Source organism: Galleria mellonella, unplaced genomic scaffold, assembly GCF_026898425.1.
Source record: "Galleria mellonella isolate WM207_F2 unplaced genomic scaffold, CSIRO_AGI_GalMel_v1 utg171, whole genome shotgun sequence".
In the NCBI taxonomy this organism is placed as follows: Eukaryota; Metazoa; Arthropoda; class Insecta; order Lepidoptera; family Pyralidae; genus Galleria; species Galleria mellonella.
In genome coordinates this window covers 6,031,805-6,052,500 of record NW_026442014.1, presented here as the reverse complement: position 1 = coordinate 6,052,500, position 20,696 = coordinate 6,031,805, and the positions used below count along the sequence as shown (strand labels likewise).

The following is a 20,696-nucleotide window of genomic DNA, read 5'->3' as shown; positions in this document are numbered from 1 at the left end:
TTATTAAATTATATTTAACACTTAAAGTAGTTAATAACTTTAATCTTAAATATTGTATGTATATAGATAATATATACATACATGGAATTATTATCTACTCAAAGGACAGTATTTGTTCTCCAGCTTTTTCAAACAGTCACTGCATACTAATTTGCACAAATTGTCTTGTTCAAAATATAGTTTTGAAACCGTATTTAAATATCTTTAAATACGGTTGATCTAGAGCATAGTTTCTCAACCGGGGGTCGCGTTTGACATTAAAGCGGGCCGCAGTCTGTTGAAAAATAGTAAGATCTCGAAAGATTCGTTTAATGTAGTGATTCGCGATTATACTAATACTACGACTTATTATTCAATTGAGCAATGCATTTGGATTATTCCAATGATTTTCCAATCATTCGACTACTAATTTCATTCGGATTCGCATACCGCTAGTTTAACGTAATAAATTAAAATAATAAAAATTAGTTATTAAACGTATAAATAAACTATAAATTGAAATATTATAATTTTATAGTTTATAGGGGGTCTCAAGACTTGTTACTTTTTGGCGTTTTCGTGAGTCGCGACATAAAAATGTTGAGGTTGAGAAACAATGATCTAGAGAAAGATTATATCTCATCAAAAACATAAAATGTAAAAAAGGCCAAGTGTTGCAAAGCAGTCTTTTCACTACAAAAAGTTGTGAGATCCCATATAAAACTAAGTCAATTATTTTAGTTAGCGTCTATGAAAGCACCAATCTAACAACTTTATAATAAATTGTTATCTAATCAGTTACCTATTACTGTTTAATATACTGATAATACTATATTTATGTCATTGATAGAATTAGTAACTAATTATGGCCTGAATAGTTATAATAGATGTGATGTTACTATATAAATAATATATACAAATTACAAGTCAAAATACTCAATATAATAGTATATGTAATAATTAAAAAAAGCGTAGAAATAATGACGTTAATGTTACCAACAAAATAAAAATGTCATTTGCAGGCAAGAAATGCTAAAACCTAAGTATGTTGACAAAACAGACTCGACTAAAGGAACTGAGATCTTTAATCATAATTATCATATCAGCCTTTAATTGTCCACTGCTGAACATAAGTCTTCCCCTTGGGGGGTTTTGTCAGTAGTTGCCACGGTTGGCAGGCGGATTGACAACCGCAGTTAGGCTTTGGTGATGTTTTAAGAGGGATGCTGCTGCTCATCTCTCGCTCTCCCTTAGTTGCCTTTTACGACACACACGGGAAAGGAAGCGATAGCCTATTCTATGTCGGTCCACACGGCTAGAGATATTTAATATGATTACCTACATATGTTGTACCTGAATTTAATAATGAATATAGGAAACGTACCTGGAAATATTTGTTGTCAGAAATATTAAATAAATTGCCTGCGGATATTTGTGGCAATATATGTAATAATCCACAATAATTAAAATATATATATATATATATATATATATGTATGTATGTATATATATATATATATATGTATGTATATATATATATATATATATATATATATATATATATATATATATATATATATATATATATATATATATATATATATATATAGTCTTTGTGTACGTTTATTTTATTTGTATTCTATTTACCTTGTAATTGCGCTCTTTTTTTCTTGTACCTTTCCTGAACTAGATTATTTGCTAATCATTTTCTCTCTCACTGCAAAGTCTCACTATTTACCAAAAAAGTGATTGTGATTGTGTGAGAAAATATATTCGGACAGTGACGGATAAACCCCAAATGGGTTTTTGTTTTGTTGTTTGTTTTTAGCGTGTATTTCTTAATAGAAATGCATGCTACAAATATCAATATATTTTATTGAAAAAGCCTATCAACATTTATAGTGACAATATTAGACATCTTTATTTCTGTAATGTAATTATTTGGCAATTGCATGCCAACAATTGTCAGTTTGGCGGAGGCACAACCGTGCCCGCTGATTTATCTACGAGTATGTCTCTTGTCGGCATTATTATGTTCTAAAATAGAATATATTAAATATGTACATAAATTATTTTGGATTATCATATTCTACTCAATACTAAAATTCGATTTGTTTCAGACAGATTTACACTGGTTTCTTTTTTCCTCTGTCTATAAATCCCTTAAAGTAATATTGTTCATTAAATGCCATTATAAGAATTGCGATATGTGAAGTTTTATATGGTATTGCCTTATTCAAGTCTATATTTAAAATAAATTTAATTATGACTAATGATTATCATTTTAACAAGAACAACCAAATTCAAATATGACAAATTTGTGTAGAACTTAAGATATTACAGTCAGAGCCTATGGTATTCCAATGCTGGGCGAAGGCCTCCCCTATTGCTTTTATCTTTATTTTTTCTTTATAATATTGCAGTACATGTATATGAAAAAATAGAATTTGAATAGTATGTTGAATTAATAACCTTCTTTTTTAAAGTTGTTTAAAATTGTCGTCTTTTGGACAGGCCATTAGGTAGGCCATGTATTTTTATATTTTTCTGAAAATTCCTTCAGCCCTACACAAATAAATAGTATATATTTTTCAACGGACTTTAAAAAGAGGTAGATTCTCAATGCTCCTTCAGTTAAAATCCTGTTTGGAATTTCCATAGTTCCATAGAAATTTTATCGGAATCAGTTTAGTAGTTTTTAAATCAAAATAACTCAGTTGGCTTTACTTTAAATCAGTTTTTTCGTGGAACACAATCATCTTTTGATTGTAAATAATTTTATTCGTGATTTCAGCGCTGTTTGTGTCTATTCGTGTATGTTAGTGGCAACAGTTATTGTATTTTAATAGGCGTGTATTCATAGCTGGTTTGCTATTTCACATAATATTAGTAATAGTATAGTGGTTTAGGTATAAAAGCCTAAGATTTTATGTAGTAATGTTTCATGTAGTTAGTATTACTATCAACTTCACAAAATTCGTGCATATACAAGTAGTTCGTTTACGAATAGTAGTAAAAGATTTTGATATACATTTTATTTGAGCATATCAAATTAAATAATGCTGTAAAATAATGTACTATTCTTGGTACTGTGATGTTTGAAATAATGTTATACGTATTTAAATGAAATTGTAGTTTTGTGTTTATTCTAATTGTTTTTTTGGGGTACCTAACTTTATTGTCTCTCTTTTTATAATTTGCTTATACACTAATAGATCTAACGAGTAGATAGACAAATAAATAAATGAAATTTATACAGTTTATGGGTGTATATCGCCGTGTGGTCTTGGCATAGAATAGGCCATCCATTCCTTTCCCGTGGGTGTCGTAAGAGACGACTAAGGTAGGGCGAGGCATGGGCGGCAGTGTCCCTCTTAAAACATCTCTAAAGCCTAATTGCGATTGCCAATTAGCCTGCCAAGCATGGCAACCACTGGCAAAACTCCTTATGGAGAAGGTTTATGTGTAGCAGTAGACAGTTTACGACTGAAATAATAATAAAATAGGTGCATACGGAAATTATAATTTATTATACTTTGTTTTAAGATACACAGTTTTAATGTAACATAGTAATCTTACCTGCTTTTATTTCAAGTGGAACAAAATCTTATTTGTATTTCGACCTTCCACCTACCTTGGGAAAAGTTTAACAATTTTCCATACATTATCATTGGATTTCGGATTGTTTCGGATTTAGTAACAGGAACTAGCGCACCCGTTACTAGGAATATACTTACACAGGTCGACCTCCACGCGGTTCCTCCTGGAAACAATCGTGATTATTTTTGAATTCGTTAAGATGAGCTAACTGACCAGCTTCCATTCTCATCTATTGTCGTTCACTGGTACCTCAATAATAGTGTTAGTGTATACCGATGGTGTAGGACGGATTATAATTCCATTATAATCCCTATTAAAAAAAAAAAAAAAACCATCGGTACGTACTGTCTGAAAGTAAGTTTTTTTTTTTTTAACTACTAAGCACGTGTAAAAGAACAATGGTTAACCTCCAATGCTAACTGACGTAGACTAAAATTTAAAAAGTCACAGAAAACATTCTTATTCTAAATTTATTTTAAATTATACAAATAGGTATAATTAAATTGTAATTAGTAGAGCAATTAAGAGAGAGTAAGAGATATTTAAAAAAAATGTTAGATGTTAATGTTAAAAGGGGTTGTACGACCAATAGATGCCAAAACAATAATAAAAGTTTTGTCTATTTGAATCTGTGCGTTCTGGCATTACGCAGAAACTATTGCATTAGATTGGTTGCATTTGAAAAAGTGAAGAAGTTTATAGTTGTATTTATGATGGTCTAAGTTCAAAACTAGTGTATGTTTTATTTTGATAAGTCTTCTAGAAGTAGTTTATTTTGTTAGTTTTTCTAGTTCTAAATTTTACGCGTACGAAGTAGTTGACAATACTAGTACGATATTAACTCTCAATATATTGATTTAAAAATTATTTCTTTCTGTAACATATGAGAAAAGGAGATACGTAAGTTACAATGCCTACAATTGTTTTACAATGTCAGTTAGGAATTGTTGGTTAATCATCGAATTGTCATGCCCTTTCTTTTACTGTGAATTTTCTATAACTTTCATGTGCCATCACTTATCGACGGGTCATGATATATAGCACAGTGGTGTCATGGCCCGCTACAAGCGTCAAGGCCACTACCCCTAATGACAGGTTGACCGAGCCGCGTGTACCAGGAAAAAAAATACCTACTAATATCCATTCACTATCAAGTCTAACATCGGCATACAATATTGATTGGCCCCGATCGTGTGGAAGCCGCCCGTTTTAAAACATTACAAATGTATGTTACATATGAAATATGAATATGTATCTGCTTGACAAATGCTATTGTAGGTTACACAGTTTCGTCATCTTTAAACATTTCTTTGTATGATGTCGGGGGTTTAAAGTGGTCACTTTAAGTTTTCTGCTACAATACTTCAAAACTAACAACAACAAGTATTATGTATACTAGCACAACCGTGCGACTTCGTCCGCGTAAAATTATAATTCGGTTTAGAAAATATATAATACAAGAAAATATAAATCGTCACGAAACTAATATTTTAATATGTATATTATATTAATTATAATCATACAATTGTCTTTGAAATAAGTTATAATATTTTATAAGAGATAATAATGAAAGCAAATTAGATAATAACTGATTATTCAGTTCCAAATTGGTGACATAACGTGAAAAACAAATAATACAGACATAATGAAATCTCTCGCTTTTGATCGATTTGCTAACTACTAAAAAACAAACATGGAATGGTATACCGTCGGCGTTATCTGTAAACGTTGACGAGGCACCAGTGAGAGATGATGGGTGAGGATGATACCAGGTCAATTAACCCATCTTTACGAATTCCACAAGTATTAACTACGACGGTGTTTAGGGGGAACTGCATGGAAGTTGACCAGATAGTGTATATATATTGCTAGCAATGAAGCTGTTAAACCCCATTACTAATAATTCCTTTCCCCCCAACATAAGTGTTTTTATGGATGATAATAGAATGGTAACCCCGCCTGCACTACTGGTATACGCTGGCGGAGCACAAATGAGGGATGATAGGTGAGAATGAAAACTAAGATCAATTAGCTCATCGTGATGAATACAATTGGAATTAACCACGATGGCTTCCATGGAGGATCGGTGGAGGTCGACCTGAAAGTGTATATATAAGGAACTCTTAAACCCCATTACTAACAATTCCTTTCCACCCGACGTAAGTGGTTGTTACCATGGCAGATACTATTAAATATTTCTAATGTGTTGTTAATCATCACTAACCGTAGTTTAAATAATGGACATGGACACAGTTGAACTCTTGACCACCGGTAGCAAATTATATAAATCCCTTTGATTTTATGTAATTTAGTATCGCGACTAACCTTGGCAGCATACCGTCACGTTCTCATCACATACACTTATCTTTCCATGAGTAATAAAAAAAAAATTCTCATTATTATTCCTGTGCCTATTTTTAAATCATTTTGTTTTTCTTTCTTGTTCTATTATTCTATGTTTAGTCGAGGTCATATCTCCAATACCTTCCTTCTATCCTGGATTGTCATTTTGGATATTTGGATTTTGAATAATTAATTATTTAAAAAAAATATTTTAATATTCTATACTGTATTACAAAAGCCCAACCACTATTTGAATATGTTGTTTCGTTATAAATACGAAATAATAGTATTATTTTAAAGTTTATCTATACACCAACTCACTATCACCAATGACCGATGATTACAAGTTTTGAACTTGGAAAGTCCTTCAAATATATCTAATCTGTTGCTTGGTTAGATTTAAATATTACAAAATAAAAGACTTCTTATCGTCAATGTATTATTTAGATAATTATATCGTTTTTTGTGTTTAGTTTGTACAAAAAACTGAAACATTCACTTCCTAAAAATATGCTACATACAGCATACATATTATTTATAAATAAAATACCGATAATAATGAGTTATAGTGTAGGGTATTCTATTTTTACCTGTAGTTTGATAGTATTATATAGTATTTCCAATGGTATATTTATATGTTTTGTAAAAATAGACATTAGAATCATTTTTAGGCTGAGTTTTTAATATTAAAAACTTCTTTAATAAAAGTTATTTATTTATATAAATAATTTTATTGATTAAAATAAAATAAGGTACAAATGATGAACTTAATGCTAGTAGCATTCTCTACCAGTCAACCTTTGGGATGAGCAGTAAATCATGAACGCGGTGCTTTATTATAGGGATAGGTAAAGAAAATAATTAAATAATAAGTTAATAAATCAAATGAACTTATGACTGGTAGATAAGTTTGAATTTACATTTTTTATTACACTGGCGTATATAATAAATATGCATGTAAATAAATATTACATAATACCAATGAAAAATTGAATGGGTTACATTTATTGCAAAAATAATTATTTTTAATATTGATAGATAACGGGCAAGGCCGAAATCATATAACAATAAAAAATATTACTGCTTTAACGCTGTAAGGTTAACAGATAAACATACGGAATATAAAATAATAAAAATATATTTTGGTTGCGAGAGTATTCGATTAATAAGGTATATAACAACAGATCTTAAATTTTGTATGTCGTAGTTAAAATTTAATCTGTAGATGTTTTACGACGATTTCCAAAACAACACACATCTCAATTTCAATTTGTTTAAATTTTTTAATTTCATTTTTTAATACTATGTTACGCAATTACATCGCCGATTCTGAACCGATTTTTATCATTTCTTTTTGCAGTTGATAGACCCGGTTTACTTTCATTAATGTTAGTTCATTATTTTGAGATTTATAATGGAGTTGTTTTTTTTTCTTTGCGCCATAAAATAAATCTGTTTGTTATTAAGCAAAATCTATTTTTAGTCGTGATCGTAACTTGTATTTTCTAAATTCGAACGTTTTTAATATATCTAGGAAACAACTCGTGATAAGCGGAAGCCAAAAGAAGGAAAAAAAAAACTTGATATTCATTGGCGATTGTGTGTTCATGATCGAAGTAGTCTTTTTTCCAAGGAAAATGCATTTATTTGTAATACGAGTGTAATGCTTAAGTTATAGTGTCATAGTTTTCGTGTAAAATTTAAAAAATTGTGAAATGATTAGATATAGACAAGAGGTTAAATATTAAATAAATTACATGTTATTAGGTCAGACGTAACAAATATGTACTCAAGAGGGTTTCAGCGACCGATAAATAAAGGAAAACTATTTTACATTGAAAATTATCATATAATAAATCCTTCAAAAGGTTTGGGTAAATAAGATTCTCTCCTCGGTATAGGAGTAGACAATGTATGTGATATAAAGAATATGTGTTTACATTCTGAATTTACTTGCAAACGCATTAATATTCTATCCTCTATATTGATCTAGTACAGTTCGAGACAACTTTAATTATTAACGCCTCGTTGAGTGGTTAATTTATTATAATTTTCTACTTTGTATTCTCAATTATGTTACCATGCATTGAATGGAGTCATTTATACAGCGACGCAGTTTTGCTGGGCCGTTGTTTTGCTATTTTGCCACTGTTGAATCTTACTGTTTGTACAACATGCCTTTAACAAGACCATTGTTTTGTGTGCGGTGTATTTGGTAATGAAACCAAACTATCGATCGAAGATGAAACTGAACTGCTGGAACTCCGTCAATGTCCGGTGAATCCGCAATATTTAAACTTCATAATTATATCATATTGGACTTACATTATTGTTAGGAATTGTGTACAGGAGTGTATCGATATAATTAAGGTTTATTTTTTGCTCATTTATATAATTTAAATGTCTATATTAATTTTATTTATACAGCCTTTATTTAAAGCGCCTTGTTTAACTTTTTATCTATTAGTTTTATTCCACGGTATGCCCGTGTGAATTAAGATAAAAAAAGTATTCTATATATTAATCTACGGTATGATCTATGAGCAAAATCAAGTTTAATCCGAATTCATCCATCGTTTTGTGTATTTGAGTAACAAATGTGTTTACATCTAAATACCTTTATGTTACATTTTATATTCTGTATTTGTAATTTGCGTTAGTATAATTTCAGCTATTCCTTGACTATTCCTGAACTTAGCTTTCTACAGACTGCTATCGTTCTTTGAAATTGAGACTATTTAGTAAGGAGGGCGTAATGATTGACACATTGCTGCACTAGCTTCCTAATTCCTCGGACTATATCGTTCATGTTGTTTCTTTGGGAATATTTTCGTTTCAGAATCAATTCTGCAGCGACTGGATCCAAGTCACCCAGTTGCTATGCCTGATTGATCTAATTGTGTATCATATCACTCTACGTAATCAGTTTATTAATTATAAACTACTATTTGTAGAGTAGATATTGTATGTTGTTGTTGCCTGGATAGATTGTTTGTAGATGTACCAATGTATTTGTTTACTTTCTCGGTAACCACTAGAGGCACTACACCTTCCTTAGGTGGGTGTTATATTATCGTGATGTTAATCTATGATGGATATAGTGTCATTCATATCTATAAATGACAGTTACTGATGGAAAGTGCTAGTTCCATATGTTATATTTATATATTTATAGTTGACCTAATTTTACTATTTACTGTAGCATACAAAAATAAGATGTTTTTACCAAATATTACTGCTATAGATTAAATTCTTCATAGCATGTTATTATTTTTTCCAAACACTTGATTACATATGACTTTTTTTCAAAATGTTATTTGTATATATTATTGCTTTAAAATGAATTAACTATTTACTATCTAGCCTGTTTAACATACCTTTTAAATATCACGTCGACTAGCAATAAATTCTTCATTAGCTAGATGCACACAATATTTTTTAATTGGAAAGTCTGCTGGTTATGGAGATGTTTTTACGGTTCTGATAAAAATTTTATTACACGAGGGTTTGTGTACACGGCGATAAGAAAAAATCGTGTACGGTGGTTTGTTTGAATTGAATTATCATTTTGCTAACTTGGTAAATCGCTTCCACTATATATAATACATTTTATACATTAACAATTTTGATTTAGCCTTATGAAACATATGAAGGGATTGCATGTTAAATATTTAATTTTGTTAGCGTTACACTATTATTAAGAACAGTTATAGTTAGTGTAACTGTTCTCAAAATTTGTGTAATAATTTTAATATTATTTATTAATTAGTTATTAATAAAACAAACCTTATAATATTTTTCATATCTTTCGCAATGTATTTACATAGGATAGATCAGACTACGAATATTTAGACCTTCCTATTTTGCTTCAATTTTGATCAAAATTCAACTCCAACCAATTGTAATCTACCGATTCGTTGCAGTAATCATTAAACATATGAAAAAAAAATTGACATTGTTGAAATAATATCGGAAATGGTTATAATAATTCGTACAATGCTCGTTCCTCCCCTTCGTCCCCTACCTCTCCCCGCATCATGATAACATCACTTTTGTTGATTACAGTCACCCAGCTTCACATTTAGTAATGTATACTTATCTAAATCCAAACAAATATTTTGTGTACATACATTTAGTGATTACATTTTATATGTAACTATAATTATTAAAATGTACTAAAATGTATAATAATGTAAAGAAATATTGTTTGGGCGACTTCATAAAATGAAGGTTCTCAATTTGTCTATAATTTTATGTTACATGAAAACATAATTAATTCAGATACGTTCAAAAATTAAAAATAGAACAATAGTGTAGCATTAAACTTGTTCTTTTTTAGTCTATTTAGTAATAAAATTGTAATTAGACGATGTCTGTACATGAGAGATATTTAAGAAAAAATATATAATGGCTCCTAATAAGAGCAATAGAAATCAAAACGATATTTTTTTTGAAATTTTATCTGTCTGTCTATATGTTTGTATCGGCATAACGCAAAAATTACTGCATCAAATTAGATGCGGGTTTCACAGTTGTGTTCCTAAAGTTCTAATTTAAAAACTGATATGTTTTGTCTTGATACTCGTATCTAGAAGTAGTTTATTCCATTGGTTTTTCTACTTTTGAAAACCACGCGTACAAAGTAGCAGGCAAAATGCTAGTTAAGTATATGTTAATTAGTATGGCATAATGCGATTAACTTGTTGTTCAAATGCCCATATACAACCTTGGATTAAACGAAATAATTATCCTCATCGAATTTATAATAAATTTACATTATAAAAGAGATAAACTGACTAGTACAAATATATATTATTGATGCTTCAGTTTGTCACGCACATTATTAAATTTTCAATAGGTGCTAAAAATACTCCTATAGTTTTAATAATGATGTTATTTATTAGTTTTGACTTATACAATTATGTACATTCCAATTGTATATGTGATAATTTTATTTTCTACTGATATACAAATAAATGTGACTTTGTAGAGATATTTCGGTGTTTTTTGCTCAGTCGCACTCAAGCAGTTAACAAAATGTTCGTATTTTATTCACGTGGCAATCCTCGTGAGCAAGTTGCGGGATACAGTTTGTTACTGATGGATCTTTTTTTTTTCGGGAAATTATCTTATGAAGTTTGTTATTTTAGAAATATCTCAGAATTGCATAGTATTCTATCTTATTTGGATGTTTGTTCTATTTTTATCCCTAATTTAAAGCGGGGAGCTTTAAAATATACCCATTCTGTAATATACGAGTACTATGCCAAGAACCGAATGAGAATTCCACTTAGCAGCATTTCGTATCTGAAGTAACGGGTTTGAGATTTAGCATGTTTGTAAGTTCAGAATTTTGTCCGCTAAGCTTGTCAGCAGTCAGGCGCTAACAGTTTAAGTAAATGGTACAAATATTGCTACTCAGTACAATATAGTTTCTATATAAACCATATTAGAGTAATAGCAAGTAAAATTCCATCTTTGTACCGTTAAGTTGTCGAACCATTGATCGTGGTATTTCGTTGACTATAAATTAATTAATGAAATACGATATTTTTTCTCATATCATTCCGTCATAGATTAATTGATAATAATGTATATATTTTCATACCAGACTCTTTATGGAAAAAGTAGAGAGAAATGTGTACTTTATAGCAGGCGTCTAAAGGTTACATTGATTGTTTACCATCAGGCTGGCTGTAGGTGGGAACATATTACATATAGTTTCTCTGTTATAACATGAATTTTGAAAAGGGCTTCTGTACCATAAACTTTATAACATTAGCTGAGCTATTCAGCATTGAGAAAGCGCTAATGATAATGGTTATTCTTAACTAAGGCCTTATTAAATTTTCAACCACAGCCACTTGTAATACTGTGTTACAACTGCAAAAGAAGGTAAAGCAAATTTACGTTATGCTCTAAACTTGGCGTGTAGTAACAGTACAATTGTTAAAACGATAAACGGTTTTTAAAACCGGAATGATTTGGTAATATTGACAAATATAATTGTTTTTTTCTATTATGTATGTAGATGTATAGGTTTTGAATTCGTGAAATGTCTTTGTATTGTAATTAACATCAGCGTTTAGGCGTAACCCATGAATGCCTAAATACTTAATTGAGTGGTAAACATTTTGGTCGTATAATTTCTAATTAGGTATAAGTTTATATTTGTATTTCATTTTTCTTAAAGTTCAACGCGTAATATGTTGTAATATAAATATACAATTTTTAAGGGCGGGGGCAGCTGCCTTTCGTCTCTCTCCCTAAGCACGTGTTTGCCCAGTCATCATACTTTATGTTATACATACTCGTATTTCTGAACGCTAGTTTTTTCACAATGATACGATATCATAGCGCCAAGGAGTGCTGTCGATTTTCTACCAGAGTTTTATTAATAGACCTACAAGAGATGCTCTATTTTAGTTTTCGTTGATCGAAATGTCAATGAACTAACTTGACAACGTGACTATCCTAAAAGGGATACCTTAATAATATGCGCATCTCTACCCTTACTTTTTAATGAATAAGCATTGATATTGTGTATCGTTATTTGTAATCGCAACAAAGCTAAGTTCATCGGTGCTCCGAGTGCAATAACCTTAGGCGAGTAGATACAATGAGGTATACGCAAGTCACTTGTTTATTTTTAATATTATCCCTATTTATGTCGTTTCACTGAACATGTCGTGATATTATGTGGTATATAAGTAATGTAATATATATATTCTGAATAATTTTATATTCAGAATTTATTAGCCTTTAGCTGTCATATTAATAAAATAAAAAAACTTGTCTGTTGGTAGGAATTAGGTTTTATGCAATATCTACATTGAATAAGTTTCGATATATGCATGTATATAGAACTAATATAGATAAAATATATTATCCTAGTAACGATAATACATTAAGATTATTTTATACAAGAAAACCCACTTCAATCTTGAACAAATTAGTAGATTTAGATAGGTAATGAAACGAAAATGCAAGTAACACCTATTCAAAAAAGGATTATCGAAATCGGTTTCAAAAGGAAGAAGTTCTAAATTCAATTGTATTTTTTATGTGAATCTATGTTATTTGATATTATCTTTGATTTTTGCAATCGATAGGTAAATCCTATCTTCTCGTATTGATCCTATATTAATTACGTGACAATTGATAACTCTATTTTGGTTTAATTAAAGATTGTGTCCCAAGAACCAACTTCAATTGTGAAAAAAAGCAGTTCTTTTGGTCTAAAAATTGAACTACTTAACCGATTTTCATAAAATTTCTACCACCATTTTAAGATTAAAAAATTATTTTCCAAATCAGTTTAGAACTAATGGAGTTATGAACAATCATAAAAAAATACAATCGAATTGAGAACCTCCTGTTTTTGAAGTTGAATAAAACAAAATTTGATCCGGCTTCTATAGATTCGGTGTCCTAACAATAGTTTTCTATGAATCTCGAGTGTTTTATTTGATAACCGTGATGTCACACGCGACAATATGTTATGTATTTGTTTTGCAGCAATTATCTAGATTCTATAAATACATCCAGATAAAGATAGGTTTTGTTAATATTTAATTACAAGCACCTTGATTTCATAAGTGTGCACCGAGTTGTTAAGAAGTATTGTTCGTCTGAACTACATCGTCATCCTATTCGCATATATGTAGGTTCATAATTGGTGTATCGACGCAGTCTCCAGTTTCCTAACGTGATGTATATATCTCTCTTCCTACATCCCTCGATATGTGGCTGAAACGTGTCCGTTTTCCCGCGCATTAGAAGGTACAAGTAGTTGGAAGTAGTTGTCTCAATCTATTTCACGCATATGGTTGCGAAAGCGTATCTATCGATAGATTCGTTTGTCACATGTCTAGGAGATCTGTTTAACTGGGTAGCAAACCCCTATTCTATTAATCCGTGCATCTCATATAGTAATCAAGTTCTGACTTGGTAACCAATTTAAGTGGCAGATTTTAGTGGCGATGACTGCCATATTGTCAATCGACTTAAAAAAAGGAGGTTATCAGAATTCCGTCATTTATCTTATTTAGAAAATTCTTTTTTCTCATTTATCTGAAAGGACACATATTTAGTTTGGTCCTATAAAAAATTTATCAAAATCGGTTTATTACTTTAGTTTTTATATCAAAATATATGGAATTGCCCCAATGAAAGTCGGTGTTTTTTTTTGTCGAACAAAATCTTAAACTATATTTTAGACCTATTTAAATTTCACATTTTTGAAATAATAAATGTTTTATTTTAACGATTCAACTATTTAACTGTTGGTATTTCTTACTTACTAGCTTTTACCCGCGACTTCGTCCGCGTGTTCACTGTCTGGGATAAAAAAGAGCTTAATAGTAGTATCTTTTTTCATTCCGTGTAATACATGTATACCGAAATTCATTGCGATTGGTTAAGTCGTTAAGGCTCTAAAAGGAATCAAACAATTGAATTCACTTTCACATTTATAATATTAGTAAGGATTACCAGGATTATTGTAGCGTAGTTTTAGACACAATATGTATAGGTATGTATGGATGCTTCGAATACTTACAAGGTAATGTGTAGGTAAATGTTATCCTGACACAACACCAACTAGACATATTCAATGACTCGAAACGAATGATACGAAACACAAGTTACTCTATTGTCTTTAACCTCTGTGGCCTCACGTAACATACAGTTAGCATAATTTATAACTTGTGTGTAAATATAAAAGTATTATCATTTAACACAATCCCTTTTTAATATATTTAACATAAAATTTCGTTGTGAACCGCAAACTGTCCACACATGCGTATATAGTGTGAGTTATTTGTACCTAAATGGGCGCTGATAATTTTTATCTACTGAATTGTGTCAACAACTATATCTCGTTTGTTATTGTAGCGCAATAATACATATAAATAAGTACCTATTAATTTAAAGTACCATGAGGAAAAAAGATATACATAAATAATATTAATTTATTTTTAGTTTAATTTTAATAGTTTTGTTTTTTTTTACTCTGTACACTATTACAGAAATATGAAACCTACATATATACAATGTGTTTATTAAAATAATAAGATTTCGCAGTTTTTCAATTCATTCAAATGTTAAATTCTTTTCTCCGATATGTGGCGTCCCCATCGCATGTTACAATAAACTGCTTTCCCAGTGGAAGGGTAGAGTAACGTGGGTATGGACCATACGGAGCTAGTTACAAAGGGTAATTTAATCCTAAATCATTCATAAAATTAAACAACTTTAAGTCTAGTATATGAAAAAATATCATTTTTATATATATAACATTATGTTATTTCAACAAAATCATGAACAATGAAACCTGCACAATAAATTCTTTTGTATGTAAAATTGTTATTGCGTCTGTGTTTGACACACACCCTAAAAATTCTACTTATTTGTCATCCGCGCAGTTTCAAGACTGACGGGGAAATTCAAGCCTTTTTATATTTTATTAAAAAGTTTCGTATATGTTCAAACTAGAATATGATTTATCTATTCCAAATTTCATTGAACCTTTTGAGTGTAAACGATTACCCAAATATAATATAAATATAAATATCCATACATTTTTCACATTCATAATATTAAAAGGATAGTAAAAGATAGAGAGTAAGATATAATATTTTTTGTTTACGTAAAATTGTACGGTTTCATGCATGATTTTAATTGGGTTTCAGCTGGTGTGTTGTGATATATACGCAGAATATCAAATATTTTAGACCCAGTAGGTTTTGCTGTGTTCTCGGAGTATTCGTTGTTTTTTTATATTTATTATATTTCTATTATTAGCGACTCGCGCCAGCTGCGTGCGTGTAGATAGAAAATAATATATTGCCTATGTTACTCGCTGGTAAATATAGCTTGTTACAGATGAAAGAATTTTTTAAATCGGTTACGGAACTTTTGAGTTTATTCATTACAAACAAACAAAAAAAACAAAAAAACAAAAGAACGTACACATAAATCTTTTCTCTTTATAATATTAGTATAGATAATTTATTAGAAGTTCGACAATTATTTTTAAATAAAAAGTTTGCATTTATTTAATACTGCGCTAGCTAACTTAGTAACGTAAAATATTAATGAATATCCGATTTCGATAGTGATTCAATTGCGTGCGTGTTTCATAAAAAGTTAATTTTACGCAAACATTGCACGGATGGTTAAACTAAATACTTTAGTAGGTACGTCGGTCGAATACTGGCAACATAAAACACAGGAATAAAAATATTAAAACTACTATAATTATAAATATAAAATAGAATTCTTAATTTAAAATCCAATGAGTTATTAAAAATGTCCTCTTGTAACTAACTGTACCTACAGACAGATAAATTGCGATAGTTGTATGTTCGACAGTTATAGTAAGCACTACGTATCAAAATATACATTTTTATTGTTTGTATAGTATTTTATATTATATTGCTACAGTATCAACGCGTTAGTAATGAGTTGCTGTTGAAATTTTATTTCGCCTACACGGTACTGCTGGCGATACTGTGTAGAATATACCTATATCGCCAAGGTTAAGATAATACGTACATTGTATTTGCTGATACGAGTACAAGTCTGTATTAATTAACCGTATCAATTAACAGCTGTGCATACAGCACGGTGTTAATAAAATTAGTCAACTGCATGCAGCGACACGCGTTTGTCCAGTTTGTGAAATTATAAATCTTCAATTTTTGTATCATTTTGTTCATATATCATTTATTATTTTATAATGATTTACAATTACTATATTCATTTTCAATTAATACCATAGCGCCCCTTGATCGAGCTAATAATTTGATTACAAGTAAAATACCAATATAATCTAAAGTGATCATTTAAAGGAAGTTCTCAATTAGTCTGCATTTTTTTGTGTATGTTACACCATATCGTCGATAATTTTGAATCAAATTTGAGAATTTTTTTGCAATCAATAGGGTTTTACTCCGGTTTTGGTTACTTTCATAATTTTTTGTTTAATTCAAATAGAACAGCAATCAAGTCAACAATCTACGTGATAAAAAGTGGTAACCGTCGCCTATAGGGGGAGGGGGGGGGAAGGAATTGTTAATAATGGGGATCTAACAGCCACATTGCTAGCAGTATACTCTGTAGATTTCCATGCGGTTCCCCCTGGAAACTATCTTGGTTAATTATTCATGAATTTGAGTTTTGCTTTCATGCTTCACAGGTGCCCCACCAGAGTATATCAATAGCGCAGGAAGTTACCATTCCATTGTCACCCATTAACAAAAAAAAAAAACTATCGCCTATAAATATGATGTATATTAATTAATTATTATCCTACTATGCCTACTCTGTAAGGAACTTTTCATGATGATAAATAATTTATTGAATAATTTTGTCACTATTGAAGAAGTCGTTGTATTTTTAGGGGCGAAAATTATAAGCAATACTCCGTGGTAATAAACTTGCAACGCACGGTCGTCGTAAAATGTTATATTTACATATCGCGGTTTCTCCCGTGATCGTTTTGTGATGATGAGTAGACTACAAATGTTTTCAATAAGTGAGCTATCGAATGCAAAAAAAAAAAATCAAATCCGACTAGTAGTCTCAGAGATTAGTACATTGAAAGAAACAAAGTTTTCCTTTTTATTATATTATTATATATACGATGTATAAGCAGGGAGGGACATATCAATCTTATATGACTTGTCAATGCTGTGTTCATATCATTACAGGTGGTATATGTACGAGTAAATGGCTTTAATAACATAGAAGCGAATAGTTTACTTGAACAGTGTACCAGGTCTTAGAGGGGGTGGGGGGAGGGATTATTAGTAATAAGGTCTAACAGAGGGAGACTTTGTACAAAAGTCGATTGCTTGGGTACCTCTGTACCATTCATGTTTCAACCGTGAAGCAGTTGTGTTTGCATGGCTGTGTTTCGGTTTGAAGAGTGGGATATGACGTGAATTTACTAGGTACAGAGGAATAACGAATAAAATCATACGCGAAACAGTATACTCTGTTATATCCATGGTACTGCTCATGTCTATAGGCGACGGTTACCACTTTCCATCAGGTGGGCCGTCAGCTTGTTTGCCATTCTAAGTTGTATAAAAAAAAAAAACAATCTCATTGCTAGCAGCATACCAAGTCGATCTCCATATCAAGTTGAAGCCATAGGGGTTAATTCTTGTGGAATCTGTCATGGTAGGCAAACTGAGTTGCTTTCATCCTCTTTTATCATCACTCACAGATGTTCTGCCAACGTATACCAATAGTGATGGCGAGGTTACCATTCCATTGTCACCCATTTGGCTAGTACCAGGTCTTAGAAATGTTACGTTAGTATAATTCTTATTTCTGTAGTTATTATTTATAAATTTAGGCAATTTGAAGCTGAGTAAAACATTGAATTTCTTAGTATTCGCGACCTTGGTGACTGCGCATAAGCGTGCTCCATTTCCACCCCGACATCCTCGGATAGAGACGGCCCTGTACATGTTTTTAAAAGGTTATAAGAAAAGGTCAAGTTATAAAATAAAAAAAATTACAAAACTTATTCAAGTAACAGACAATTAAGTATAGAACATATTTTGATTCTCATATATTGAGTATGAAAAGATAAAAAATTATTTTTATACTAGCCGTTTATTACTGCCTCATCCGTGAAATCCCGTTATCTTCCATCCCCATAAAAATTTGGAGAAATTCAATAAAAGGAATATATTTTAAACCTCACAATTCATTTAAATTTGAATGGCTTTATCGATCATGAGTTTGAATCGGTTTTTTATTACTAGTAGTAAAAGTAAACTGCAAAGAAAGAAAGCAGCTCTTGTTTTATTAGGTAAAGCATGTGTGTTTGAAATTAAAAACAAGCTCAAGCTCAACTGATGGATTAATAATCATGGCTTATAGTCGTAAACAGCACCATAAATATCATTGAATTTTGTTACATATTTCACCTCTTTAAAGCCTTCCGTTTAAACAATAAATATAATAATATATTTGCTTTTGGTAGAAATACGAGTAAGACTGTAGTACTTATACGTCATTAGGTACCTAATACACTATTTAAATATTTGTTTTCAATGTTAATTTCATCTCGCAGATTGCTGTCGGTCGCAGTACACGAGACCACACTATAGACGTGAATTTGAGCTTGGAAGGACCTGCAGCGAAGGTGTCAAGGAAGCAAGCCACAATCCGCTTACGTAACAGCGGCGACTTTTTTATGTCATCAGAAGGCAAAAGGCCAATTTTCGTGGACGGCCGGCCAGTACTTCAAGGGAACAAAGTCAAGCTTAACCATAACAGTGTTATAGAGGTTTGTTTGCTCTTTTCACCATTCTTAATAGGTTTACTGGAGCAGAGCCTATGTGTTAACACCAGTTGGAAGTGGATCATTAACCGTACCTATATCTATACAAAACATATATTCAGAATGTGACAATATATTCTTATTTGATCATAGGACTTTAATTATCCGAGTAATTTATGAGGATACGTAAGCTTTGGCGTTCTTGACGATTCAGCGTTGTATTGTCTCTGTTAGCTGCTCAATCTTAAAACAGTGATATTTGTTATGGATATATTTTTTTATAATGTCAGCTGATGATCTACTTAATTATTAAATTATTTATTCTGATACGTAGGAAAACTTCTATTGCGATCCCAGTACGTATTACCTACATGTTAAACAGCACGCTCAACTTTTATCATTACATTATCTAAGGTTGTTTTAACTTTTTGTATAAAAGAGCAGGCCCTCTAAACAAGTGACAAACGAATTCGTCGATGGAATTGACATCGCTAGCGAGTCCATGAGTTGGAATGAGACATCCGACGTTGCTATCTTATAGACTTGCTAGCGATGTCGATTCCATCGACGAATTCGCTTGCCACATGTTTAGAGGCCCAGGTGTACTAATGTTATCTCTCAGGATGTAACATAACGCACGTGTTGCTTATTGATTTATAAATAGGTAAGACAGACCCATATGAATATTGTAAAATTTTACTGCTACGACAATATACTAATACCTACGTATTAACTATCCACAATGACAATACGTACCACAGTATAGTCAGTTCCTACTCCTTTTGAGCTGACCTCAATCACCTCTCCTGTTTCAAATATACCGTTCAAGAAAAAAACGTACATGCCCATATGCGTAGTAGGCACTTATTTTTCTTTTTCATTTACGTCTTTACAAACGTCATTTATTTATGTAGTAATAAGTCATGGATCACGCCATTTTCTATATTCGTAAAATATCCTGGTGATCATACAATCGGTTCAACGATATATTACGATACTTAGCGGATTCTGTTTTGTAGTACAGGTTCCCTGTAGATGATCAAAATTTTTTTTTGCCAGACTTGAGCATCTGGTCTCAAAGTTTAGTTTTTTTTTAACTCTAAATTACAAAAATTTAAAACAAAAGATTAGCAGTGTACTTAAAACTATGAATTCTAATTATATATGTCATAGACGCACCTAATCTTATATTAATTTTAAATCCCAATACGTCTCATTGGCATCCCAAGGCATTTCGTCGCCTATTTCATCGTTACGATATAATAAGATAGAGTTTTATATGGAATGATTATTATATTTTTTATACCTCAAAGGTGGCAAACAAACTATCTGTATACGGTCACTAGTCTATAGGCGCCTTCAACATTAGAGGTGTCACTGCATGCATTTTGCTGACCCTGAAGAAACCTTAATATACCCTTTTTGAAGAACGTTCTTCATGTATATGTTATAATTATGCTATTTTTATGTT

The 20,696-nt window shown here is 30.9% G+C and overlaps 1 protein-coding gene and 1 long non-coding RNA gene across 2 annotated transcripts in view; one reads left to right on the top strand and one right to left on the bottom strand.

Moving 5' to 3' along the window:
• LOC128200234 (uncharacterized) overlaps positions 1–14,922 on the bottom strand; it is a 29,828-nt gene extending 14,906 nt beyond the window's left edge. The window contains exon 1 of the long non-coding RNA XR_008252630.1: positions 14,483–14,922. This is a non-coding gene — a long non-coding RNA (uncharacterized LOC128200234). The remainder of the gene's footprint in view (positions 1–14,482) is intronic.
• LOC113518160 (microspherule protein 1) overlaps positions 1–20,696 on the top strand; it is a 37,522-nt gene that overhangs the window by 16,696 nt on the left and 130 nt on the right. The window contains exon 7 of the mRNA XM_026902944.3: positions 19,016–19,231. Coding sequence (XP_026758745.1) covers positions 19,016–19,231 — 216 coding nt within the window. The remainder of the gene's footprint in view (positions 1–19,015; positions 19,232–20,696) is intronic.